This window comes from Lupinus angustifolius, chromosome LG10, assembly GCF_001865875.1.
Source record: "Lupinus angustifolius cultivar Tanjil chromosome LG10, LupAngTanjil_v1.0, whole genome shotgun sequence".
NCBI classification, from domain to species: domain Eukaryota; kingdom Viridiplantae; phylum Streptophyta; class Magnoliopsida; order Fabales; family Fabaceae; genus Lupinus; species Lupinus angustifolius.
This window is the reverse complement of record NC_032018.1, coordinates 4850494-4878455: the sequence shown is the minus strand read 5'-3', so window position 1 is coordinate 4878455 and position 27962 is coordinate 4850494. Positions and strand designations below refer to the sequence as shown.

Sequence of the window (27962 nt, the reverse complement as noted above, 5' to 3'; positions counted from 1 at the left end):
TTCAATTTGATTGACTTGAATGGTCCAGTCAGTTTGATCATTCGAGTTGCCAGTTTTAGACTTAAGTTGATTGAGTTGAATCAATTGAATCCAATTTTAATGTGAAACTGGCTAGTGAGAGAGTTAGATCAAGTCGAGTTTTATAACATTATACTTAACGTTTTCTATAAATATTTGTTATTTTTATATACTAAATTTGGAATAGGTAGAATATCAGGTAAAAAAGGTGCGACTGAGTTTAAATCTAAACTAAAAAAAACATGACTAATTCTCGCCTGGCCTCAAAAGGAAAATATAAAATATAATTAAAAAAACGACATACGAGACATGTGCGAGGCGAAAATATCTAGGTCATCTAGAAGTATCGTTTCTTCGTGAACGAATATACATTACCCACCCATTTGGTGTTTTTAGATTCAACAACCAACTCACTCAATCCTAATCGTTGGCATAGTCGGTGCCAAAGAAATCGCATCCGTTCATTTTTATCAGACCTCATTATATAAACATATCACGACCCTTGTAAACCATTCATCGCGCGAAATCCTATCGGTGCCTTATGACTTGGTCAAATCGTTTCCCCTAATATTCTTGATGCGTTCAAATCAATGATCGTGAATTCGTGATCGTACCTTGATCAGGTTTCTAGTGATGGATGTACTCAGATTGTCTTTGTTTCTCGATCTCGATTTATCTGAATCGTTTTCGTTAGAAGACGGAATCGTTTTATCTAGTCGCGATTTTGACAAGGTTGGTTTCAGATCTTCGATTTTTCGATTCTACTGCAAGTTTTTCATGCTTATTATTTGATCTAATTATTTCATATTTGTAGGCAATGTCGTCGTTGCCAACTGTAGATTTTGCAGTGGATCCAAACGAATCGTTCTCGTTGTAGTTCGAGAATTGACAAATTGCATCCACATAGGCTAGGAATTGTTCGATCTGTTCGTTGTTTTTAATAGGTAAGGTTTATTTTCGTTTCTCGATTCTGATGCTCTATCGCACTATATTTTGTTCTTATACCAAATAATTTTGATGATCTGGATTGTAGGTCAAGGTGACGATAGTTGATTTTTGCAGTGGACATTGACAACAATTACACAAGCGAGGCTTCATTTGATAGAATATCAAATAACGCAAGATTGATTATATAATTTCATTAGTATTATTGGTATGATCCTTTAGGTTATTACCATGCTGTATGGTTTATCAAATTCGTAGTTATGGTCGTAGTGATGTGAGGCATAGCGATACACTAAGAAGGTATTGATGTTGTTTATTAGTTATTTGCTTTTTGTTACTACTAGACCTTTGCCATGTCAGGTGCGCTTGCTTGGCAGGTCAAAAATAAAAGATCAATAAAATCAAGAGTTTTTTTGTTTGGAGGGGAGAGTTTTTGGGGGCTATTTTCTTTTTACTCGCCCCCGCTCTCTCCTTCTTGTGTGTGTTGTGTTTTCTCCTTCCTCTCCCTACTTTTTTCATACATTTACTCTCTAGTTGAACGCACGGTTTTAATTATCTATGGAAGTCAAGATCGTTATCTCAGTTTGGTACCAAATACAACCAAGGCCTCGTGAATAAGGTACATGATTCTCAACCCATAATTTTTTTATGCTTACCGATTAACACATCAGAATTTGTATTTTTCAATTCCTATTCAAACGAGTTTAATGATATGCTGATTTAATGCTTTTGATATGAACAAATTCTTATTAATATGGCATGCGTAATGTTTTTGTAAATGATTAATTCATGATCATGGTGAAGTTCTACAATTAAATTAAATTTAATGATTGATAAGTGATTAATTAAATTTGTATGAATAGTTTTTGTACTTTCGTTATCATGAGAAGCTTATGTCTACTACATTTGATACTTAAATATATGGTCAAGAACAAGTATGCAGAGGTTAATATTTGGTTACGGACTATTGGTTAATGCTGAACACTCCCATGTTAACCAAAGCAGCTGTTCACTCGGCATTCAATTTTTTAATACATCAACCAAGCAACCCAAATTATTGCACATGCAGCATTTGTTTTGCCAAATATAAGAAAAAGAAACCTATGCTTAACAAGTAGTCTTATGACCACATTAATTAATTTTGACATTTTTAATGGCTCCAGCTGAGATGCTAGTGCCACATGAAGATAACTTATTTGCTTCACCTTGGAATCATATATTCCAAAGTAATGTTGAGTTGCCAGTCACTTTCGTATTCCTCTCCAAAAGCAAGACTGTATTAAAATGAGTGATGCGCAACATTCAGACTAAACTGCAGATGCCTAAATTGTTATTGAGAACTCACGTGCCACTATGCTTTCGGCACTCTTTCCTGCACTACTGTATTCAATCTCGTGGTCCTATATTTTGAACTACGTCTATTTTTTCTTATCAATAATTAAGTATTTCTTGCATTTGACCAATGTTACAATTATCTCGTATATTCTGAGTTATCTCGATATTTGTTGGGTTGATGGCGGGGAAGCTACTGTAGTATATTACTATTAAGCGTTACTTGGGTCTTTTGGGATATATGTAAGGGGTTTACCTTGTTAAATGTTTTAAAATCCTGCTCTCGACATTCCAAGTGGAGTGAGTATGGCTGTATCCGTAAGTATTGTTGTATGTGCAGTTTATTTCATCAATGTGAGCCTTTCATATGTAAATATTGTGCACCTTCTAGTGGTGCGTCATGGGATGTATCTTTGTGAGGACATGAAATGTCTAGCTGGGGACTGAAGACGTGAAGGTTGTTGGCCACAGTTCTCTGGAGCTAGGAAGGTCAACTGTTGTCTTTGTGTGAGGTATTTTCACTTGATCTTGATGAATTTTTAACTGGTTGGTACTGGATATTGATTTATGTTATCCATATCTTAGAGATTGAACGTTGGTCGTCAACTACATAATGCAACCTTTCATAGAGGCGTGGGACTGGGCGTAGTTATAAATTTTCTTCAAATTTTGCAAGCCCTTTTTGTAGTTAGGAAGGAGCTTAACTGCCGAGTTGCATGTTTTGCTTCTATGTTTCAAGGGTGTTCTTATTCTATAACGATCAAGTATTTAGTCGTGATCAAGGAATAAAAGTTTTTCGTTATTGAAGTGTTGTTACTAATTCAAATCATTTCTTGTTTGCAGGTCACTATTTTGAGTTGCTCGTTGTGTCACTGAGTGATCGCTGTTGCTTTACTGCGATATTGTCTGCTGCACATAACAAGACAGTCTTTTATTCCCATTGGTGATCACGACTACAATCTTGTGTTTTTTCTCAATACCAAGTAGATCGGAAATTGGCTGATGTTTGTTATCTCTGATTTTTTAGTGAGAATTCATCCTAGTTCATTAGTTATTGGGAACATGGTATACCCCTCAAGGTTTATTTTTTTCATTCATGTTGGAAAATAGTTTCTCTATACCAAGCAAGGTCCGATTTTGGCTTGATGTTTAAACCTCGGTCATTGTTAGTGATTACGTCCTTGTTCTTTAGTTCTTGCGAATGCAGTACTAATCACTGCTCAATGTTTATTTTTCTTAAATTTTAATCAATTCAGTTGGCTGATAGTTGGTAGTGCTCTGCTTTGGCCATGCCAACTGTTATCCGTTCTCATCTTTTATAGGTTTTCTGTGAGATTTATTTTATGGAGACGATGAGTTTGGTTTTCGATTGCGTTATTGAACGTTTTTGTTGCAATCTTGGGTTTTTGTCATTATGATTTAATCTTCATAATTGGATATTGTAGGTCGCATGATTCGAGTTACCTGATCTCAAAGTAGAAATGATGGTAGATTATCTAGAATTATGATAATCTATAAGTTCATAATTGGATATTGTAGATCGCATGAATCGAATTACTTGATCTCAAAGTAGTATGATGGTAGAACAAAGTGTAGGCTGGGACCCTGTAGATATGGATTCTCTGCTGCATAACTGTTTTATTAATGAGAGCTTTGTTAAGGTTTGAAATGGATCTGTTTCACATGCGTCGTTTTTATGTTAAATTTATCAGTTATAGGAAAAGTTACTTTGAAACATAATTCTACGTTGTGATTGATCCATAAGCTCAAATTGGAAAGAGCGCCCACATGGGAGGATGGTGGTTCGAGTCCACCTGGATCCGCTGGCTCGTGTCATCTTAAAACTGAACTGCATTTGTGGTCAGGAAGATATTAATTGGGACCGTCGAATTTATTAAATAGCTAGTATAATAATGAAAACAATTTGCTTCTGTTTTGGAGGAAGTGTGATTAATAGTACTAATTTTCAACTTTTATGTTGTATGTGTTGAATATGTTCCATTTCCTTTCAAAACTGTGTGAAAGCCAGCGATGTGTCACATGTTTACTTTTTACAGGTCATAGTCAAGGTTAATAGATGGACGGTTCCATGTCTGAGAATCTCTCATTAGTCATTGCTGTATTGAATGGGAGAGCTGTGAAATGTGAACAACACAGGAGCTACCACACGTTTACAGGAGGTGCACTACCTACCATTGTTGAGCTTGGTAATTATGATTTTAACGATGGGCTCGACTGGGTTCTACTACTTCCCATTCTACCTTATCTCGCTCCTGAATGATCTGACCCACGGAACAACTTTTTGTTGATATTCCTATGTTAAGTTATATATGTTTGGATGATAAATATTTTTATGTTGTGAAATAATTTTTCACGTTTCTTGTTACGAACAATTAATATATAACAGTTAATCTGTTCATGGTTACCTCCACGAATAAGGCTTTAGTTTAGTAGTGTAAAACTCTATTAGATCTCCAAGGTTGAGAGGTTCGATAATTCCTTATTTAAAAGGATAAATAAATATCTTTGATAGTACAAAAAATGAAGTTTTTATGCCACATAAAAGTGAGGGGACTTCTATTTTTGTGATTAAAGGCCTGAGGCACCCCCTCCACAAAATCAATCCATAAAACTTCTAGGTTGCATGTGACCCGAAGCTTTCTTTACAAGTTCAATTAGATCTCCAAGGTTGAGAGGTTCGATAATTCCTTATTTAAAAGGATAAATAAATATCTTTGATAGTACAAAAAATGAAGTTTTTATGCCACATAAAAGTGAGGGGACTTCTATTTTTGTGATTAAAGGCCTGAGGCACCCCCTCCACAAAATCAATCCATAAAACTTCTAGGTTGCATGTGACCCGAAGCTTTCTTTACAAGTTCAATTAGATCTCCAAGGTTGAGAGGTTCGATAATTCCTTATTTAAAAGGATAAATAAATATATTTGATAGTACAAAAAATGAAGTTTTTATGCCACATAAAAGTGAGGGGACTTCTATTTTTGTGATTAAAGGCCTGAGGCACCCCCTCCACAAAATCAATCCATAAAACTTCTAGGTGGCATGTGACCTGAAGCTTTCTTTACAAGTTCAATCAACCCTTCACGGGATAGGCCCAACTAAACAACAACTACAACTTGGAAAAAGGACCCAACATTCACAAGTTTTACACGTGCGGAAGTTTTATAACTTTTCTCCCGTGTTGTTTAGTTATTTAAAAAGTGAAAGGAATAAAAAATAATTGTGTCAAATTACATAAACAATCCCAAATAAAAAGGTCACATTTAAAATATCTACTACTTTGTTTTTAGCATGTATTATCGTAATTGTTCAATTATCTTAACTAAGATAAAACTATTATATCAAGTATTTCACTCAATGAAGACACAATCGATATCTTTGAAACATTTGTAATACACTTTGAGTGTCTATTTTGAAAATCATACAATAAAATAGAAATATTAAGCACACTTGACATAATATCAATGAACATAAAATATATGACATTATCAAAAAATATGAGAAAAAGATGTATACATTGACAGTGTATGAGTTTTATACATTATCACTATATTTTCTATCATTGATATTTAATTGTTCTTGACTTTTCGAAAAAGTAAACAAAATGAATGGTGGATGATGTGGTGCATGTATATAAATCTTTACACTACAGTACATAGATTTTATACTAAAAATGTTTAGTCATCTCTAATTTACATAGCTCAAAGTTACCCCTTAATTACATTTAAACTATGATGTATCAAATATCCACAACCTCATGTGATTTTCACCTGCAAAGTAAAATGAAACATAACTGTTAGCCAATCGTGTGAAATATCCACCACTCCATTTGATTCTCACTTGCAATATTACACCTTAATTACATATAAACTATGAGATTGATGCTTATTTTTGTGAGGAAGAAATAGAAAATAAGTGAAGAGAAAAAAGTGATGAGACAAATGAGGATATTATAGTATTTTCATAAAAAAAATATGTTTTCTCTCCACTTTTCCACCCCGGGGAAAAAATTTTAGCATGGGCCCCACGTTTTTTTTCTCTCCTCCTCTTTTCCTTTGTGAACAAACAATGGAAAAGTTATTTTCCCCCTTTTTTCTTTCCACCCCTTTTCATTCCTTCCATTTTCTTCCTTACCAAACACAGCAAGAATCTTTTAAAAACAGGGAACTTATCGCACATACACTTGGCCTCTATCACGACTATCCTAAAAATTATGGATGTTCACAAACAGTCAAGCTTATTTGTCATCAATAATATGTCATTGGATCTTCAAGTACTTGTTAGAAAGCTAGTTAATTCTTTACTCATATAATAAGAAATACTCTACTTACAAAAAAAATGAAGCTTATTCTTCACTTTTTTTCACGCACAAACGTTCAAGCTTATTCTTCACTTTTCACGCACATACCACCCGTTTTGTAATTGAAGACATTTTTTTATTCCTTTTGGTTGTCTATTAGCCATTTCTTTCCATTTCTTTTTCAGTATAAAAGGTGATATTTCCACTTTTTTAGGTTAGTGGCTCCGACTAATTCCTGTCAATTTTACACAGAAATAAAACCTGTGATGTTAGCGTGGGATGGTTGGACTATCAACATTTTTTCGTGTTATTTTTTCTGGAACTTCACATAAAAGTTGGCTACAAAGTTAAGAGAGCAACCGAAAGCAGCTATCACAGGACCAAAGAGGGATATGTTTTTGACATTTCTTCATCATTCAGCAACCACTTTATAAAAAGAGAAAAAGATGTATGCACAGTGTCATTGTATCATCCATGTTTAGTTATTGTTGATTTTTCAAAAAAAAAGTAATCCAAATGAAGGGTGAATAACGTGCGCATGTGTATAAATCTTTATACTTTTCAGTGTACAGATTTTACACCCTTATAAAAAATTAAATAATATCATAATTATAATAAGATCCTAATATTTATATACTAAGTATAAAAAGTATATACAAACAATACATTTTTTAAATATGAAGGATAATTAATGGAAAATGTAATACAAAATGAGAGTCTATAAATCAGTAAAGTGAATAAAACTCCTTTCGAGTACCGGAGATAAGTGATGCCAAAAAAATAAAAAAAATGTAATATGTTGTTACACTTGTATCCTTATGTTTATCCTGATAAGTCAAGTTTGGAGAAAACTTCCATTTTGAGAGGAGCCTGACCCCGGTAAAGTATGAATAAATAATTGAGAATATAATTGTCTCTCACCTGGAAAAAATGACCTTTTATTTATGGAGGTAACATCAACTTGTCACTTTGTGGTCGACATTGGATTCAAGAGTGCAGATATTTTTATTTGGTTGGGTTTTATTGTTTCTCATGACGTTTGCACACATAGGATGAAAGTGGAAGAGGGTATTGTCCCACAACAGATTTTGTCCCAAAGTTTCTCTTGTATTTTTGTGTAGCAGGACATGTTAAATTGTTAATTCCTTTTAGGATTAAATATTTTTGGTCTCTGTAAATTTGATATTTAGTAACAAAACGCACAAGAGAAAATTGATTAACCAAAAACATTTAGCTCTAATCGCTGTTTAGCTCTAACTATTAACTAGGATTCCTAATTAATTAGAAAGTCCTACCAAAGATATCATTAAATAATTCAAAGTTTAGGAAGAGAACTCTGATAACATTACTCTGCTCTCATAGTTTAACATTAACCACACATTAATCTCACACAGTTCAAATGGACCCAATTTTAAAGGATGTGTGGTGACCTTGGCAACTATTATTTGTGAAGACTGAAATGAATAAGTAGCATGCATTCAATCTTGCATATTTTACAAGAATTAAAATTAACATAAAGTATGTATTTGGTCAAAGTATGTGTATTTAGACTAGTAAAAGTCATTAGTTGTGGAAAGCAGCAATTATCAACAGGTTCTAGAAGCATTTGAAAAGAATCACTATGTGCCTTTACTCTTTCCCATTAGTACAGTCACATTTTCCTCAATCGTACAGGTTAGGCAATAATGCTTTTTTACACCCTCATCAAACATGTGCATCACAAACAAGTGAGTGTATACATTGGTATATTTATGTAAAGCTAGAATAAAGAAATTGGTATGATAGGTATAATAAATGATATATTAACTGTATATAAATTTTTTTAATGTATAGATTTTGTACTCATATAACAATATATGCTTAGAATTAAAAATCGGTTAATTATTACTTCAGAAAAATCATGTGTACCTATATCATATAGAGTTCTCACTTCATATATGATATCAATTTGATATAAGTGCAGTATTGTTTTATTTAAGACCATCTCTTTTACTTTTTCATTTCCTTATGACAAGTTGTTTTTGTTTTTCTTCTATCTTTTGTTGTTTTTACTTGGAATAAAATCAGACAGTCAAGTCTTCCCATTTTGGGTGGTTGTAAATTAGTGTCTTATTGTGGAAAAGTTGTTGGATGACACCAAAGTCCAAACCCACTCTCAAGCTTAGAGGTTCTCTTTAATTGTCTTCTTTTCTCAGCCAAACTTATGTGCAAATTTGTAGTCTTTTATGTTCCTCCAGATTCCACAGGTTTTTATTTGTTTTGATAGTGTTAGAAACATGTGACCTTATTAATATTTGTTACCATGGCCAATTATAATATCAAAATATATAATTTTATGCATTTTCTTTGTTGACTTTTGAATGGATCTGTTGTAATGAGGAAAATAAGCCCCTATTCTTTATTCAATATCCTCCTAATCATGCAATTTATGTGCTTCTTGAGACAGTGCATTAGTCCTTGTTATTCTGGGTTCTGTGTGGCTTTCCTTTTGTTAATAGCTTATTGTTTCTGATTGTCAGAGATATAGAGATTGGTTGTTAAAAAGGAAGCACTTGTTTCCAAGAATATAGGAATCTACAATAACCATGTTTCATCTTTGGACCAATTCACAACAAGACCAAGAAAGCAAAGAGCTTTATGCTGAATCCAAGGTACCAAGTTGTTTTTGTTTAGTGATATTAAGTAAGCACTATTAAGTGTCATGGTTCTGAAATCTGAATCTGCATACTTCATATTTTTACCACAGATTAAGGAGCTGAAGGGTGCAATTGGACCCTTATCTGGACATAGCTTGAAGTATTGTACTGATGATTGTTTGAGAAGATATCTTGAAGCTAGAAACTGGAATGTAGACAAGTCCAAGAAGATGTTGGAAGATACACTCAAGTGGAGATCAAACTATAAGCCTGAACAAATCCGTTGGGTATGGTGTGTTTGGTTCTTGTTTTATTTTGGTGCTTAAATAAGGGAAATGATGCTTGCACACCAAAATTTGCAGACCAATATTAGGCTAATTAATGATATAGAAAACTTCGATTAGCAACTTGTATAGAATGGCTAATGAATCTGAACAGAACAATACATGTTGTTAATCAATATTTTGTAATACCTTGTTAATAGGTGTAAAATGAAATAAAACTAGTTGAACTAAACCTATACTCTCACATCTCTCATATGGCATACTATGTGTCATGATTAGAGTGCAAGCATCCAGAAAATGAAGTACACCTAACTATAATCAAAAGTATGCAGAAATTAAGTATACCTAACTATAATTAAACAATGAAACTAAGTAGATGTGAAGTGATTTATCTGTAAATATCTGTGTCTGTTATTGTTTGTGTAAAATTAGTGTGCAAAAACTGTTGTGCATATAGCCATTTTAATGGAAGAAGAAAGCAAATTTTTAACTAATATTTTGTTCTTTGTTAAGAGGCATAGAATGAAAAATGTTGAATGCACAAAATCAGAGTGTAGATGGGAAGTGCTTTGTGTGTGTTTGTGTGTCAATTATTTTTTGCGGCACCTAGTGCAGGAGACTCTCACTTAGTGGGGTGTGAGAAAGATATATGTATGTTGTCTTACTCTCGGACGTGAAGAGTTGTTTATAGGATTTGAATCCATTATTGATGTAAAATTAGCATGCAAAAATTGGTGTCCATATAGCAAGTTTGATGATATGATCTGAACTCTGAAATGACATTTGTTAGGATGAGGTTGCAATGGAAGGGGAGACAGGCAAATTGTACAGAGCAAATTTTCATGATAGACAAGGAAGGACTGTCCTTATTTTGAGACCTGGAATGCAGGTATCATGCCTTCTTGATATATATGATTTAGATGTTTAGATTAAATTAATTAATTTGTCTCTTTAGTTTCCACTCAATTTAATTTGGTCCCTAAAGTTCAAAACCATCTAAACAAAGTCCAAAATTGTAAAAAAAAAAAGTAAAATGATCCATGTTATGTCCTTATATTCAGATATTGTTTCTCTAAACTGCAGGGTGCAGCTTAGAGGTTAAAATGCAAAATGTAATTGTTGATTGGTAAATTATTGGTTGAAATTATGTATAAAAAATATGAAGTTGGTATAATTCATTACTTTGTCTTCTAAATTAGGATGTCTTTAAAAGGAAGTAAATAAAAGAAATTAATTTGAACTTTTTGTGATATTATATTATCAGGACCAAATCAGTAATTTAACCTATAGTTTATTTAACTACAAATTTCTTGAGTTCTAAACTTCTAATGCATATTGAAATTGAATATTTGATGTGTTGAAGAACACTTCCTCAATGGAGAATCAGATGCGTCATCTAGTGTACCTTTTGGAAAATGCTATGCTGAACCTTTCACAAGGTCAAGAACAAATGGCATGGTTAATAGACTTCACAGGTTGGTCAATAACCAACACTCCAATTAAATCAGCCAGAGAAACCATTAACATTCTGCAGAACCACTATCCTGAGAGGCTTGGCATTGCATTTCTTTACAATCCACCTCGTGTTTTTGAAGCTTTTTGGAAGGTTTGCTTGATTTCTTGCATAACAAGTAACATAATTATAATACTGGTTCCATGTTATTAGTGTTAATGTTAAAAGTTATACTTCTATTTATGCAGATAGTCAAGTACTTCTTAGATAACAAGACATTTCAGAAGGTGAAGTTTGTGTACCCGAAAAATAAAGATAGTGTGGAGCTCATGAAATCTTATTTTGATGAAGAAAATCTTCCCAAAGAATTAGGAGGAAAAAGCATATTGACCTATAACCATGAGGATTTCTCAAGATTAATGGCTCAAGATGATTTGAAATGTGCAGCCTTTTGGGAATCTGATAACAATGTTTCAAACCACATTATATAGATAGCTCTAGAGCCAGTTTGAAATAAAGCCCCAAAGACCTGAGGCACTTACCCTTGTGTTAGCTTAGTTGAGATATTAATACTAATCAGTGTACAGCCATTGGCTCAAGGCAACTTAGGATTAAGGATGAATCCCTTTAGTTAAGGTGTGTTCGGTTATTTTCTGTTTTCATTTTATTTTATTATTATTCTATCCGAGTATGTATGCTAGCTCCTGAGCTAGCAGACTTAGCTGAAGTGAAGGAACTTATGAAAACATAGCTTAAGTACTAATTCAACTATACACACTTGAAACTACTATGCAATTTTCTGTCTTACCAATTTTCTCAATCTGCTCTCCAAAAAAATGCTAATTTACATGAAAAATGCATTTCATACTAGTGTGCTACTTATAAGCAACCGAATCATGTGTTCATACAATAGATCTCATCAGATCCCAATGACAAAAACTGAACATCTATATTATCCTTTTGGAGCAAGAAACATTTCTTCTTATGATGGTGAAAAACTAAGGTAGAAAGAAAAAAATGAAAGTACAAAGGGTGCTACCAGTTTAGCACTGGTAGGTACTTGCCTTCAAACTTATAGAGCATATAAATTCAAACTAGTAAAGGGGTTATATGAACCTTCTTTTGAAATTACGAGTAGTTGCTTGGTATGAACGTGCTAACAGACTAACCCCGATACCAACTCCTACACAGATGCCAAGGCCAATTCCAACACCAACTCTTACCCCAGAATTAAACCATGATAATTCACCATCTTCATCATCTATATATCCTGTTCTTTGCCAATACATGTGGTTGTAATCCTCTTCTTGTTCTGCTTTGAAGCTTCTATAATCAGGTACCTATTAAGCAAAGCAGAACGAGAAGTGACTGTAAGAGGAAATTTAGAATGAGCTAAGTCACATTAACTTCAGCATTTTAAATTTTCCATAAAAGCGATGTGACCATAACCACACATGTTGTTGAAATAATCCACTGCAATTGTTTATTATCACCAGACACCAGCGATGATATTGAAGATGCATTAGTAGGGCAAACTAGTTGAAGATATTCACATGGCAAAAAGAAATGTTTTGCATGATCAAACGATCTGTTTAAATGGAATTCTGACTATTCATCCAAGGAAAATTCAGGCGTAGAGCAATACATATATACTTTGTAGCAAATGTTTCCATGAACATGAAACCTTGATGAAAAATCAAGCTCTTCATTCAGATACTCAGAATGTTTGTTTCATAAAAGAAGGGGTGTAATGAATTTTTTTGGCATAATTTGATAAGACTTTGATAATTTTTTGGCATAATTTGATTATAAACATGATGGAATAAAAGTTTAAAATGTGTAGTTATTCTGATAAATGACTTGTTTTTCTTTTGACCAACTCATGGAAGTAAGCTTAGGTACCCTTCATGCCGACAGATATGAATCATTCTAAATTCATCATTGTACAGGTTTCCCGTCTAAAAAAGATTAAGCTAGAGTTTGAGGCTAACAAAAAGAATGAATTCACTATGCCAACACGATATGTGATAGAAATACGTAATGATTATTTAAAACATGGACAACCTAGCAAGACAGTTGCAAATGCCAAATGCGCAAAGAAAAGCAGTGCTAGTAAGATAGTTATCTAACACTACATTGTCTCTTAGAGAGTTTTGACAACAAGTTGTAATCATGACATGTTTATTTTCACAATGAAAATCATATCATATAATACAATCACGACTTTTGGAGATACTCAGCTCCAACCACACACAAATGCTACCTAAGGAGTGTGTGGCCCCATTACAAATTGTTCTTTATGTGTTTAGGCAGAGGCTACAAGGGACATAGGAAAATATGAAACAGAAAATAATGAGGACACACAGTAACTCCCAAATAATGACATACAATGTTGTGCCTGCCCATACTAAAATGACACTTCTAGGATATTACTCGTTGGGACCAAAACACAGATAACTTAATATATAATTTCTATTATCCAGCATTAGGAAGTTTAGTCATAATTAAGCCTCTAATAGAATGGTATTTGGACTTGGTCATGCATAATGTGAAATGTGAATTTGCCACATTTATATGAAATCTTATTCAAAGAAATAGACACCCTTTGATATCCCTTATGGGCCAAGAGATACAAGCATCAGAACATCATGCAAAAATATAAAGTCAATTACTGCTAATATTTATGTAAATTTAGAGCTGTTCTGCATTTTGTTTACCTGAAAATCAAGTCCATGATCAGATACATCTTTCTGGTACTCGTTTGTTTCATGTTCTGGAATGGCATCCAAGGTAGGTTTCCTATTATGCTTCTTCCGGCAATTGAGCTGCAGCGTCTTAGTTAAGATTATTGGTGTTCTTGAGAAGCTTCCGGCGACATAAACCTCAATTTCAGGACAAGGTAATTCAAGGCTAGAAACATGTTTTCCCTTGAAGAAACCACTGCTGGCTGATATCTCAGTTCTACAACTCATAATCCACTTCTTCGCATTAGTTCTCGATTCACCAACGAAACCGTTGCCATTAGACATCTCCAAAACCCCAGAGAGAATGCAATGCTCTTTATCATAAATCACGAACTTCATGCTCCCAGTGAAACGTAAACTATCCATGCTCACAAAGATAGCTTCTTCAGATTTCTTATCCAGTCGGTCTCTCCTGAGAACCGACGATGCTCCACCAGAGTACATGCCGCTCCTTACACGATTCACCTCTAAAAGGGTATCAGGACTTAGAGGAATATGATTAAGAGAAAGAAACTCAGGTATGGATTCATCCACCTGAAAGCCTTTAACTCTCACATAAAAGACTCTTAGATCAAACCAAGGTGATGATAGTTTCATTGAAGGTTTATTATAAGGAGAGTACTTAGTTATTTGAAGGCTTCTATTAGCAGCTTCTCCATTGCATGATGATGATTCATAATGTCCTTCCATGTTCAAATCTCACTCACTCAAACAATCACTGAAATCCACTACAGTATCAGATTGAGTGCATCATTGAAAGAGAAGCACCAAAATCAACATTAGATTTTCAATTAAACCTGATTCACAATTAACAAACTACTTGAAATATATTCTCAGATGATCAAAGCAATAAAAAGTACAAATTTAAAACAATTGAAAATATGAAAAACCAAAGACAAAGGACACAAAACACATAATATGATATAAAATATAAATCCAAATCTAAAGAAACAGAGAGAGAAAAACCAACTCAAAGTTGAAGAACAATCATAATTTATGAGGAAAACATAAAACACAATGAATAAAAAGTAAAAAGAAACGGCAATTATTGAATTACAATGACAAAAGGAATGAAGAGGTGATGAACTCAAAAACTGTGAGTATCCTTCTCCATCAAAGTAGAATCATAATAGGAAATAACATACACGTCATACTAGTTATTACTATTTACTAGGAACCAAAACCAAAACCAAACATGTCTCTCTTTGTATTATAGGAAAGAGCACGACCACAAAACAAAATTCAATCCCTCTTATACCGCAAATAAAGTGTAACCAAGGAAAATATTTTCCTCCACAATCTCAGACTATGACTCAACATAAACTGTTTTTTTTTGGAATATCAAATATATATTCGCCCTATGTGCAAGGAACTAATATCTTTCAGTATATATGACTGTCTTTCCCAAACATTGAAATATTGAAATTTTCGCCTTTCTAAAATCTAGTGGGTCTTAAACTACTAGACCAACGCATTCCAGGTACACAAACTGCTTTTGAACCATGATTATGCAATCACATCAAATATTGTAAAAGTAAAGTACCTTTCAGATCTTTGTCTAATGAACCGTTGATACTATTCACCTTAAGCTCTGGTCCTTGGCCGTAGCAAGCAAAAACAACAACTTCAAAATACAAATAACAAGAGTAAATATTATAAAATTTTAATTTATACAATGTTAGTAAAAGTACAACAGATACGATAACTCTTGATAGCATAAAGATAAGTTATGATATGTGTTTTTTTTTTATTTATGAAAATCCATATCATAAAGATAAGTTGTGATGTATAAAATCGAAATCAGATCCAATTTAGTACTGAAATAATGTGGGAGAAGAGAAAAAATTACAAATTTTAAATTATTTAATTTAAAAAATATCAATTTTTAGCATCACATGTCAAGTATATCTATCCTAATATTAGATTTTCACACTATGGAATGAGTATCACGTTTCTTATTTTCATAAATTTATAAGTTTTCCTTTTAAAGTCAAAACATGAGACTAATCTCTATGAAAAACATGTGATTAATCATAAAAAACTAAAAGTAATATATGGATAAGAGCAATGACATTGAAGGTTTGCGTAATTTACATTTAAACTTCATCATTATGATTGTACCCAAAAAATGAAATAAAATATAGGAAGATACCTTTACAATTTTTAAAAGAACTACTTAAAAGAAATGGCAAACAATATTTGGATTATTTCTTAATATTTTAAAGTTTTATCATTAATAATATTTTTATACTAGACATGGAATGTTATATTTTTCCATTATTTTTCTGCAACATTTTTATTTTTGAAAAGAAAGCCTAAATAAAATCATAATATTAATAAAGAGACAATGTAGAGAGTTAGTGATGTTAGGTAGAAGGGGATTAAGATCAAGATTTAATTAAATGGTGACTTCATCTGAATCACAACTATCTATATTTTGTATCATATTTTGATTCTATTTTATTATAATCAACAGCTCATCTGACTTGTGAAATGAGTAGAGAGGCATATGGGGAACAGAGAGTAAAAAGCTGGTTTTTTTGCTGGTAGCAATTTTTTTTGGTTGTATCCCCACCTTTTTTATGTGATGAATGAATCTTATTTGATTTTTGGCTGAATTTTTCAACAAATAGTGTTCATAAGAACCGACTTCAACTTTGGGAATCTCGTCAGTATTAAATCTTGATCTAAACTTTACGATGGGACAATAATATTTAATTACTATTTACAATTAAAACTAATTTAGTAATGAAAAATATAAGAAAAAACATACATAATTGAACTAGAGTAAAAAAATTCAGTTTTCATTTTCATATAAATTGTTATGTTTTATGCAAGAATTCATCTTCTATTTTACTATCTAATTTTGTTTAGAGGTCTTCATTGCTGAAAAATATATTTATATAGTAGTTGAACCATAATAATCAAAATAGGATAGATAACTTAATAAAATATAATATGACTAACAACATATGATTTAGAAAATTTCAAACTTGAATGACTAATGACTCCAAGAAAAATGTGAAAATTGACATCTTAAACTAATCTTTTGTTGCTCATTGAAATTCATAAGATAGAATTTTTGGACAAAAAATACATATATTATCAACATTAAATAACATATAAGCATTCTTAGGATATATATTACAAATACATACATAATATCTTTATCAAGTATAAAATCATTACGAACTCGAATGCAGTCATGTTACTATAAGTAACATCATCATCTATATGTGTGTAAGAGTTTGATCCATCATGTATAACTTTTAGAATAACCACATAAGTTACACAATATTTATTTATCAAGCTACAAATTAAAGAAATATGTGAATTCCAAAGAGTATTTTCATAAAGACGTCATTTGGATGTAGGTAAAGTGAGTACATCTTCTATTCTAAAAAGTGTATCACTCTATGTGTCATTTTTATAATTTAAAAGTTTAATAATTAACTATTTTTCTGGTCAGCCACAACAACAAATAACACATAGAGTGACGCACTTTGTGGGACAACAAATATATTCCATAAGATAAATAGGTAAAAAAACATTTTAAAGAAATTCAGGGGGCAACTGCCCCTTAAATAATCTATCATGGATCCAGTGAAACCTTATACCACTAGATCAACGTCTTGTTGGTTTTGGTGGTAGCAATTTGGTCATGTAAATGAGGGTATCTTGTTCTAAAAATTATGTCACTTCATGCGCTATTTGTTATAATTTGTTGGAAAATATATATTTAAGTTAAAAGTTAATATAATTAAATGATTTTTTAATCAAATATTACGACTTATGAATATAAGATGTGATCCCATAAATTAGGACAGATATAAAATTTGTAAAAAGTACATGAAATATGATGCTCACCACAAATATAGGCTTTCCAAATATAAAAAATATAAAAATTAGGTAAAACTAAAACATAATTTTATTTAATTACTACATTTTTAAAATTATATATAACAGTATCAAAATTAAAAAAAGAATATAATGATGCACATCTTTGAACAACTCAATATTAAAAGTCTATAATCCTCTCACAGGTAATATTGTATATATTAAAACATGTTCATCTTCATTAGGATAATCATCCAAATTGGTTCATTAATGCATCTAAATAAGACTTCTCATATTGATTTATAAGATGTTGATTATATATTTTTTTAATTTCTATAAATTTTAATAACAAAAAAATTAAAAATAGAAAATAATTAAATTATCAACACACAAAAATAAATATACTTAAAAAATACCATTTTTTACTTGAACTTGACATACATCGAATTTGAGTTATTGTAGTTGTAATACCCATGGGTAGTCCACCTTACTCGTTAAAAGTCAGCAAGCAAAATGAATAATTTGAACTAATTGAAATATTTTCTATGTCATGTCCATCTAATAATTGTGGGCGAGTGAATTTATGGACTTAATCCATTTTTCAATGGTAAGTGTGGAAGCAAACAAGTTGTTGGAGTGAAATGGAAAACAGGATTTGGGTGAGAAAGAAAGAACATTCTAGAGAGAAAAAAAGGGAGAGATCTAAATGTCAGATGGAAGTTGTTTTTTTAATATAAAAGCTGCTTTTAAAATTTTAAGTTGTTGCCAAACAAAATCAATAGTGACCAACAAATAAGATTATTTTGCAAAAAAAAATAATTTTGAAAACCAGCCCACAAAACTATATGAAACATGTTATGAAAAAATAAAAAAGCTGAATGTTATTAAAGAAACTAAATACATAAAGTTGAAGGTGCTTACTAATTTGCAAACTACTACTTCGTTCATTTTGAAGTGAACTGCATATGTCTTTAGATAATTTTTTTGATAATCAAACATTATTTTGGAAAAGTTTTAGAAGTCGTGATGGCAAAATACGAATTCAGTGTAGAAGTCATGATGGTGTAAGGTGGTTTCTGGTATGATGAAGTCGTCTTGGAGAAGTAAGACTCTCTTGTTGAAGTCATCTTGAAGAAGTATAACTTTTACATGTATTTTCTAAAATAAAATTCTAAGTTTCTAATAGGAGTATAGTAGCATGGGAGAAAAATGGTCCACTATGTTGTGTCCAAAACATGATTCTTATGCAATAAAATGAATATCACTATACGTTGCAGAACTCACAAACTATAGGATCAATTTGCATTTATCTCAAATAATTGAAATTTACAAATAATAATCTACTTGTCAAATTGGATCTAAGGTACACAAAAGTCGTATTGTACCAATCTGACTTCTAAGGTACAGTAAAGTCATACTTCTGAAAAACAACTTTCAAACTAACTAAAGTCGTTATGGTGTATACCAACTTCCCAACTACTAGAAATCATACTGTTGGATAACAACTTCTATACTAAACAAAAGTCGATCTGCTGGATCATGACTTCCATACTAAAACGATAATTGGTCATGAATTTGATAGATGAGATTAAAATGATCATTTGATCTAAGAGTAAAAAAAACTGTCAACATTGATGCGAACTAACTTGTAGTTCTCAAGTTAGTCTCTATCAATGTTATGAAAACTAGTAAACTGATCATAATACTAGACAGTACAATAGTTATACATGTCATGTAATCATATCGGTCAAAACATGTTAAAACTGGTCAAAATTGATCATACCCACCAATTTTTAATTGAATTGTATAGGTCATACCACCAATTTCACTTAAATTTATTTTCTAATGAAAATGACTTATTTGTACCAAACTGTTAGTATGAAGGACATGTTGGAATTTCTGACAATTTATGGGTCACAAATATAATTCTATAATTGTGTTATGGCCATTATGTAATTAGCCAAAATATAAAATGATCTTAAGTAATTAATTTGGTGGCTAAGGGCATATGTGTCATGAAATAATAATAAGTGTAGATACCTTCAGGCAATTTCTGATTTGATGAAGGGACTGAATCAGAATTATTGCAACTAAAGTAGTAACCACTACGGGGTTACTTTTATGGGTTATGATCCCCATTTGTAGAGCAACAGGTTTCCAGGTGTTGAGGTTAAGGAGAATAAGGTAGGATGAGAATAGTGTTATCCAGGATAGGATAACACTATCCACCCATCCATAAGACTCATTAGGTATAAGGATGTGGTTTCTCCTCATAACCTAATAACCAAAAAGGCAACAAGAAACTAAGGTATTCTCTCATTCCCCTCTAGAGAGAACTAAAGGAAAACCGTAAGGCGCTCTATCATCTGGAAGATCATCGCACCCTTATACCTTCGAGATCCCGGAAATGGCTCAATAAGGTATGTTCTTCTTCTTCACCATGAACTCATTTGGGGTTTCTTCGGTCTGGACCATGGATGTTCCATTTGGGTGTATGTATGGGCATACACATTTGGTTGTGGGAACAAAGCCATGGTCATAAGGACTTCCGCATTCACTCTATGGATTTCGGATGGAGAAGGAATTTCTCCAACAAGTGGTATCAGAGCCACCCCAAATTGATTCATGGGTGAAATTAGGTTTTCATGTTCTTCCCCAAATCTGGTTTGATTTAGGGTTTTGATGTGTTTATTTTTGCCATGAATCGATTAAGAAAGACATTCATGCTTATAATATGAATACAAAAGGATTTGAAATAAATGAATGTTGTTTTTCATGAATTTTGGGTGAATTTTGGGTGAATTTTTGGAGAAAAACGATGCAGAAATCGCACTTTTCGTGTTCTGCTGCAGTGCTCTCGCTCAAGCGAAAAGAAAACAGACGCAAATCGCCTTTAATTTGACTCAAGCGAGATTTGGCTCGCCCGAGCGAGATTCTGCTCGCCCGAGCAAGATTCGGCTCGCCCAAGCGATTTTTTATTTTTATTTATATTATTTTTGGGATTTCAGTATCTTTGTGTATTGGTTTAATTGTTGTTTGGTTGTCCATTAAGGTTGTCTGTTATTTCAAGTGAGCCAAATGAAGTGAAATGTCGCCAAAGTGACCTCTTTCATGGATATAACTCATGAGGAATAATGGATGGAAGTGTGTATGGTCATTCATGCGGGTATTAGCTGGCCCAAAGGAAAGTTAATATTTGGCCGAATACCATATACACCTGTGATGATAAACATGTCATAATTCTAAAGTTTTATACGTGTGACTGATGAATCAATCCAAAGAGGGATTCGTCAGTTGACATGTCTTATTATGAATGTTTGATCATTACAACAAGAGTATCACTTGCAGTTGATATCACTGTCCAAAGACTTGATATTGATGGTGCACTAGGTATCTTGATTTGGACATACCATTGTTTTGAGCACAATGATAATTTTGGGTTGTGAGCATATTTTAATATTTTGTCTTTTGTTTCAATCAGCTACATCAATTGCTTCTATATCTGCAAATTTGAATTCGGTTCCGGTCCTTAATGGTGAAAATTTTAAGGATTGGACAGAGAACATGGAAATTGTTCTTGGCTGCATGGATCTGGACTATGCACTAAGGGTAGAGCAACCTCCTTCTCCTTTGGAATCTAGTTCCTCTGAAGAGAGGAAGGATTATGAGAAGTGGGATCGCTCTAATCGCATGAGTCTGATGATCATTAAGCGTGGCATTCCAGAAGTCTTTAGGGGTACTATCTCGGATGAGATAAATAGTGCCAAAGATTTCCTTGCTGAGATTGAAAAGCGCTTTGCAAAGAGCGATAAGGCGGAAACAAGTACTCTGTTACAGAACTTGATTTCCATGAGGTATCAAGGCAAGGGAAACATAAGGGAATACATTATGGGAATGTCCAACATCGTTTCAAAACTTAAGGCCCTTAAGCTTGACATGTCGGAAGACTTGCTCATTCATTTGGTCTTACTGTCTCTTCCTGCACAATTCAGTCAGTTTAAGATTTCTTATAACTGTCAAAGGGAGAAATGGACTCTTAATGAGCTCATTTCATTTTGTGTGCAAGAAGAGGAAAGATTGAAGCGAGAGAGGACTGAAAGTGCCCATTATGTTACTACCTCTAAAGACAAGGGCAAAAGGAAAATCACTTCAGAGCCCAAGAATGAAGCTGCTAAGGGTTCAGTGCAAAAGAAACAGAAGCAGGATGATGTCTGTTTCTTTTGCAAAGCAACTGGACATCAAAAGAAGAAATGTGTAAAGTATCACGCCTGGCGTGCTAAGAAAGGTACATTTCTTGCTTTGGTTTGTTCTGAGGTCAATTTAACTTCAGTACCTGGAAACACCTGGTGGTTAGACTCCGGTTCAACTTCTAACATCAGTGTTTCAATGCAGGGTTGCCTGAGCTACCGAAAGCCTAATCATGTTGAAAGATACATATATGTTGGCGATGGGAAATCGGTAGAAGTGGAAGCTATAGGGCATTTTAGGTTGTTATTATGTACTGGTTTCTATTTGGATTTGAAAGACACTTTTGTTGTACCGTCTTTTAGACGGAATTTGATTTCTGTTTCATATTTGGACAAATTTGGTTATTGTTGTTCATTTGGAAACAATTCGGTTCAATTGTCTTTAAATTCAAATGTTATTGGAACTGGTTCACTTATGTTGAATGACAACCTTTATATGCTGAATATCATAACTGATTATAGCGAAACCCTGAATGTGGAATCACGTGGTACTAAGCGTAAGATTGAAAATAATAATTCAGGTGCATTATGGCACAAGCGCCTAGGTCACATTTCTCAAAAGAGAATTGAGCGTCTTGTGTCAGATGGGATTTTGGATTCCATTGACTTCACAAACCTTAATGTTTGTGTTAAATGCATAAAAGGAAAACAAACCAAACAATCGAAATATGGTGCATATAGAGCTTCGGACGTCTTAGAATTGATACATACGGATATCTGTGGGCCATTCCCTACGGCTTCCTGGAATGGTCAACGATATTTCATATCATTCATAGACGATTATTCTCGTTATGCATACATTTTTCTAATTCATGAAAAGTCCCAATCGGTGGACGTGTTCAAAACTTTTAAGGCTGAGGTTGAAAATCAACTCGGCAAAAGGATTAAGTGCGTCAGATCTGACCGTGGTGGTGAATACTACGGTAGATATGACGGTTCAGGTGAACAACGTCCAGGGCCTTTTGCCAAATACCTAGAGGAATGTGGTATAGTCCCACAGTACACCATGCCAGGATCGCCTAGCATGAATGGTGTGTCTGAAAGACGAAACCGGACTCTTAAGGACATGGTAAGGAGTATGATTTGTCACTCTACCTTACCAGAGTCACTCTGGGGAGAGGCACTTAAGACAGCAGCTTATATTCTTAATAGGGTACCAACTAAGGCAACTGCTAAAACACCTTATGAGCATTGGACTGGGCGAAAGCCAAGTCTGAAGCATTTTCATGTGTGGGGATGTCCAGCTGAGGCAAGGCCTTATAGGCCTCATGAAAAGAAATTGGACTCCCGTACAGTGAGTAGTTACTTTATTGGTTACTCTGAAAAATCAAGGGGCTATAAATTTTATGATCCAAGTATGAAATCCATATTTGAGACGGGTACAGCCACGTTCTTTGAGGATGTTGAGTTTGAGGGGGAAGATAAGGTTAGAAACTTTGTCTTAGAGGAAGAATCTGTATCTATTCCAGATGCGATTCATATGGTTGCTTTTGAAGAAGCAAATTTGGAACCTCCTCAGGACATAGTTGATGAAACCTTCCCTGCTCAAGGTGAGTTAGTAATTCATGAAGGACAAACTCAAAACCCTCAGGAACATGGACAAGAGGTGCAAGAGCCTATAGCTTTGCGTAGATCCACTAGAGAAAGGAGAAATGCAATTTCGGATGATTACATTTGCTTTCTTTTGGAACATGAGGGTGATGGCTTAATGGACAATGATCCATTAAACGTTCGTGAAGCCATCCAAAGTTCCAATTCGGAAAAGTGGATTGAAGCAATGAAAGAGGAGTATAAATCCATGCAAGACAATAAAGTTTGGGAACTTGTCCCATTACCAGAAGGTAAGAAACCCATTGGTTGCAAATGGATTTTTAAGACCAAGCGGGATTCTAATGGTAATGTGGAGAGGTATAAGGCACGTCTTGTAGCTAAGGGTTTTACTCAGAAGGAAGGGATTGACTATAAAGAGACTTTCTCTCCGGTTTCATCGAAAGACTCTCTTAGGACAATCATGGCTCTTGTAGCACATTATGATTTGGAGCTTCATCAGATGGATGTCAAAACAGCTTTTCTAAATGGAAACATTAATGAAAAGATTTATATGGTGCAACCAGAACACTTTGTAACGGGAGACCGAAAGAATATGGTTTGCAAATTGACAAAATCCATCTATGGGCTAAAACAGGCGTCTCGTCAATGGTACCACAAATTTCATGAGGTGATTCTCTCTTTTGGTTTTGAGATGAATTCAGTTGAAGATTGTGTGTATCACAAGTTCAGTGGGAGCAAGTATATTTTCTTGCTCTTGTATGTGGATGACATACTGCTTGCCACTAATGATGTGGGTACCTTGTTAGAAACCAAGACATTTCTATCCAGTAATTTTGAAATGAAGGATCTTGGTGAAGCTTCATTTGTATTAGGAATCCAGATACACCGAGACAGATCTCGGGGTATTCTTGGATTATCACAAAAGAGCTATATAGAAAAGGTGCTCAAAAGGTATGGCATGCAGGACTGTAAAGTAATGGATACTCCAGTTGCTAAGGGAGACAAATTTAGTCTCAATCAGTGCCCTAAAGGAAATCTGGAAATTCAGGAAATGCAAAAGATCCCTTATGCATCAGCTGTAGGGAGTCTTATGTATGCTCAAGTATGTACGCGTCCGGATATAGCGTTCATAGTTGGGGTTTTAGGCAGATATATGAGTAATCCAGGAATGGACCATTGGAAAGCAGCCAAAAGGGTCATGAGGTACTTAAAGAGAACAAAAGACTATATGCTCACATATAGGAGATCAGACCAATTAGAGATCATTGGGTATTCTGACTCCGATTTTGCGGGATGCCAAGATAGTAGACGATCTACTTCAGGCTATGTTTTTCTGTTAGCTGGTGGTGCGGTTTCTTGGCGTTCTGCCAAGCAAAACCTTGTAGCTTCATCCACCATGGCAGCAGAGTATATAGCATGTTATGAGGCATCACTTCAGTCATCATGGTTGAGAAATTTTGTCACTGGGCTGCGGATTGTGGAAAGGATTGAAAGACCACTAAAGTTATACTGTGACAATAAATCAGCCGTGTTGTTCTCCAACAACAATAGGAGTTCGGCAAAGTCGAAACACATCGACATTAAGTTCCTAGTTGTTAAGGAGAAGGTACAAAGTGGACAGCTTTCCATAGAACACTTAGGCACTAACTCCATGATTGCGGATCCTCTCACAAAAGCTATCACACCCAAGGTCTTTCATGAGCATGCTGCTCACATGGGTGTTCTACAGTGTGAGGATATTTTGGTTTAGTGGGAGTTAGAAAGTGCACACATTTTGTTATGTTCTATGTAATTTCAGTATTTTGTATGAATACTTTGTATTCAAACTTCAGTTGATTAATCATTCAGTTTGGTATTCTGTCATTATACTTTGTACAATAAGGTTTTATGTTATTATTAAGGATCTCACTAAAGTTAAGTAGGACCAGTTGAAAATTGACATGTACAGATCATATTCATGTAATTTTCATGCTACACATTTCATGATGTATCTGTGTCATTTGGTTGTGTCAATGTTGGTGATCATTGTTGAATTAGCCATGATTGATATGGCGAAGTTCACTCTGGTTCGATATGGAGACATGACTAATGGACGGGATAATTTGGATATGCCTAAGTCATAATGGCAATTAAGCGCGCAATAAGGATAACACGTACGGAGAATCATATGTGTGACCAGTGGGAGATTGTTGGAATTTCTGACAATTTATGGGTCACAAATATAATTCTATAATTGTGTTATGTTCATTATGTAATTAGCCAAAATATAAAATGATCTTAAGTAATTAATTTGGTGGCTAAAGGGCATATGTGTCATGAAATAATAATAAGTGTAGATACCTTCAGGCAATTTCTGATTTGATGAAGGGACTGAATCAGAATTATTGCAACTAAAGTAGTAACCACTTCGGGGTTACTTTTATGGGTTATGGTCCCCATTTGTAGAGCAACAGGTTTTCAGGTGTTAAGGTTAAGGAGAATAAGGTAGGATGAGAATAGTGTTATCCAGGATAGGATAACACTATCCACCCATCCATAAGGCTCATTAGGTATAAGGATGAGGTTTCTCATCATAACCTAATAACCAAAAAGGCAACATACACTCTCCCTAAGGTACACTCAAGAAAGCTCTCTCATTCCCCTATAGAGAGAAACTCAGGAAAACCATTCGGCGCTCTATCATCTGAAAGATCATCTCACCCTCATACCTTCGAGATTCCGGAAATGGCTCAACAAGGTATGTTCTTCTTCTTCACCATGAACTCATTTGGGGTTTCTTCGGTCTGGACCATGGATGTTCCATTTGGGTGTATGTATGGGCATACACATTCGGTTGTGGGAACAAAGCCATGGTCATAAGGACTTCCGTGTTTACTCTATGGATTTCGGATGGAGAGTAATTTCTCCAACAGGACACAACTACTACTTTTTTATGCTTCTAAAACATATTTACCATGAAATGATACATTTTTATTTTACCAAATATTATAATTAAAATTTATTATTATCTACTTTATTATTTTTCAAAATTAATATTAGTATAAAATATATGTATATATAGTTTTATTGATATGTTTTAATCAATGAACCACCAATTAAATCGCTATACCATTATATCAGTACTCTGCTGCTCGATACTGTATTAATAACACGAGTAAGAATCCTATCAATTAATGAAGAGACAAATACTACAAAAAAAATAAAGTAAAACATTACATGGTTAAACATTTTTATCCCTTCAAATATTATGAAATAACCTTTTACCTATTAAAAATATTAGTAAAATCAAGTATTTATCTGTTTATTAATTTAAGGAAGAGATATAATAACACATGTCTCGGCCAAAGCATAATTAATTGAAGAAGGGGAAAAGACGCAGAAGGCGCGAAGCAACACAACATAACACTAGGCCAGAAGAATAGTACAACACAAGACAGCAAAGTTGGGTACCTTCCCCTTTTCACATCAACTCTTTGGTCCACAGCTTCTAACCATGGTTACTTCTTTGTCCTTTATACATTTCCACATCTTACTTTCACTCAATAGTTAAAGACCAACAGTTTCTTCTCATAACTCAACTTTCCTTTCATCTCTCTCACCCTCTCTATACATTCTCTATTCTATACTTCAGTAGTAGCATACCTTATCATATCTACCTATTTTATTTTTTTTTGATTGTTATATATATATATATATATATATATATCATCCGAATAGAAATAATAATAATTAAAAATGAATCAGAAATGATGAAGTGATAATATATAAAAAAATTTCATTAATTAATTATAAGTACATATCTTTTATACACTTATTTTTTACCTCCTTTTCTCCGTTGGTAAAAAATTAAAGAAATAATGCGTACATGAGAGCTGGACTATATTATTAATTTTTTTAACAATCTAGATTTTTATCATTTTTATTGTTAAAATAATACAGTAATATAAAATGAATATTGTGAATTTTTTTTATTGAATCAAGGCATGAAAAAGTTTTATTTATAGTGTAAACTAACTAGTTAACACAATAATAAACACATATTAAAAAATAATTCAATATGTATTAAATGTATAAAATGTGTAAAATGTGGTAGCTTTTTTCTCCAATAATTTCTATAAGATTATTAATTAAGAGAAATATTAAATAATAATAAGATCGAAAACTTATAGACTTAAATATAAGAAAAATAATAGTACAATTTAGTTAAAAATATATGCATTCTATAGTGACTTGTTTTTTATTTATTTAAAATGATTTAGATTTTGTGAGCATTTATTACTTCCTTATTTTATTTATAACTTGTTTATTTTATTGGCAACCGAATGAAGACATGTAGTTACTTGCTTTTTTTAATTCAACTATAGTTGAGTAGGGTGTGCTTGCTTTTATAGTGTCTCCAGAATCTGGATTCTGGTCAAAGATATTGGTCTCCTTGCTTTTAACATATTTTTGTGTGAGAGAGAGAGTTAAGAGAGAGAGAGAGAGAGAGAGAGAGAGAGAGGGAAAGAAGGTTTTGCATTAGAAAGCAGTGTTTTCTTGAAGGGGCTATAAGGGATAAAAGATTTGATTTTGATGGTTTGGTTTTAATGTTATCT

At 33.4% G+C, this 27962-nt stretch overlaps 2 protein-coding genes and 2 long non-coding RNA genes across 10 annotated transcripts; 3 read left to right on the top strand and 1 right to left on the bottom strand.

Annotated features, from left to right (window-relative positions):
- Positions 365 to 3555, top strand: LOC109358811. The gene is made up of 4 exons (XR_002109007.1): positions 365 to 750; positions 833 to 962; positions 1052 to 2807; positions 3139 to 3555. It is a non-coding gene; the product is annotated as an uncharacterized LOC109358811 (long non-coding RNA).
- LOC109358629 (random slug protein 5-like) lies at positions 8659 to 11775 on the top strand. 5 transcript variants are annotated; one of them, XM_019602980.1, is made up of 6 exons: positions 8659 to 8782; positions 9135 to 9266; positions 9362 to 9538; positions 10326 to 10424; positions 10899 to 11141; positions 11237 to 11775. In XM_019602980.1, the coding sequence occupies exons 2-6, from the start codon at positions 9201 to 9203 to the stop codon at positions 11477 to 11479; spliced, it is 828 nt and encodes a 275-aa protein (XP_019458525.1). In that variant the 5' UTR covers positions 8659 to 8782; positions 9135 to 9200; the 3' UTR covers positions 11480 to 11775. The 5 variants fall into 5 exon arrangements, with proteins under 5 accessions (XP_019458525.1, XP_019458526.1, XP_019458522.1 ...); XM_019602981.1 differs by having other exon boundaries at positions 8659 to 8795; XM_019602977.1 differs by having other exon boundaries at positions 8659 to 8861.
- Positions 11919 to 15381, bottom strand: LOC109358628 (uncharacterized protein At1g01500). Of its 3 annotated transcripts, none has more exons than XM_019602974.1 (3): positions 15276 to 15381; positions 13706 to 14529; positions 11919 to 12328 (listed from the first exon to the last, which is right to left on the bottom strand). In XM_019602974.1, the coding sequence occupies exons 2-3, from the start codon at positions 14420 to 14422 to the stop codon at positions 12095 to 12097; spliced, it is 951 nt and encodes a 316-aa protein (XP_019458519.1). In that variant the 5' UTR covers positions 14423 to 14529; positions 15276 to 15381; the 3' UTR covers positions 11919 to 12094. The 3 variants fall into 3 exon arrangements, with proteins under 3 accessions (XP_019458519.1, XP_019458521.1, XP_019458520.1); XM_019602976.1 differs by having other exon boundaries at positions 13706 to 14450; positions 15276 to 15371; XM_019602975.1 differs by lacking the exon at positions 15276 to 15381 and adding an exon at positions 14790 to 15060.
- Positions 27627 to 27962, top strand: LOC109357764. Its single transcript, XR_002108888.1, has 2 exons — positions 27627 to 27832; positions 27867 to 27962. It is a non-coding gene; the product is annotated as an uncharacterized LOC109357764 (long non-coding RNA).

Excerpts from the sequence above, each read along its gene's own strand:
- LOC109358629 (XM_019602980.1), top strand. The coding sequence starts at position 9,201 with ATGTTTCATCTTTGGACCAATTCACAACAAGACCAAGAAAGCAAAGAG. Across the intron at positions 9,539-10,325 it reads AGCCTGAACAAATCCGTTGG|GATGAGGTTGCAATGGAAGG; the intron begins GTATGGTGTGTT and ends GACATTTGTTAG. Across the intron at positions 11,142-11,236 it reads TTTTTGAAGCTTTTTGGAAG|ATAGTCAAGTACTTCTTAGA; the intron begins GTTTGCTTGATT and ends CTATTTATGCAG.
- LOC109358628 (XM_019602974.1), bottom strand. The coding sequence starts at position 14,422 with ATGGAAGGACATTATGAATCATCATCATGCAATGGAGAAGCTGCTAAT. Across the intron at positions 12,329-13,705 it reads ATCATGGACTTGATTTTCAG|GTACCTGATTATAGAAGCTT; the intron begins GTAAACAAAATG and ends TTTGCTTAATAG.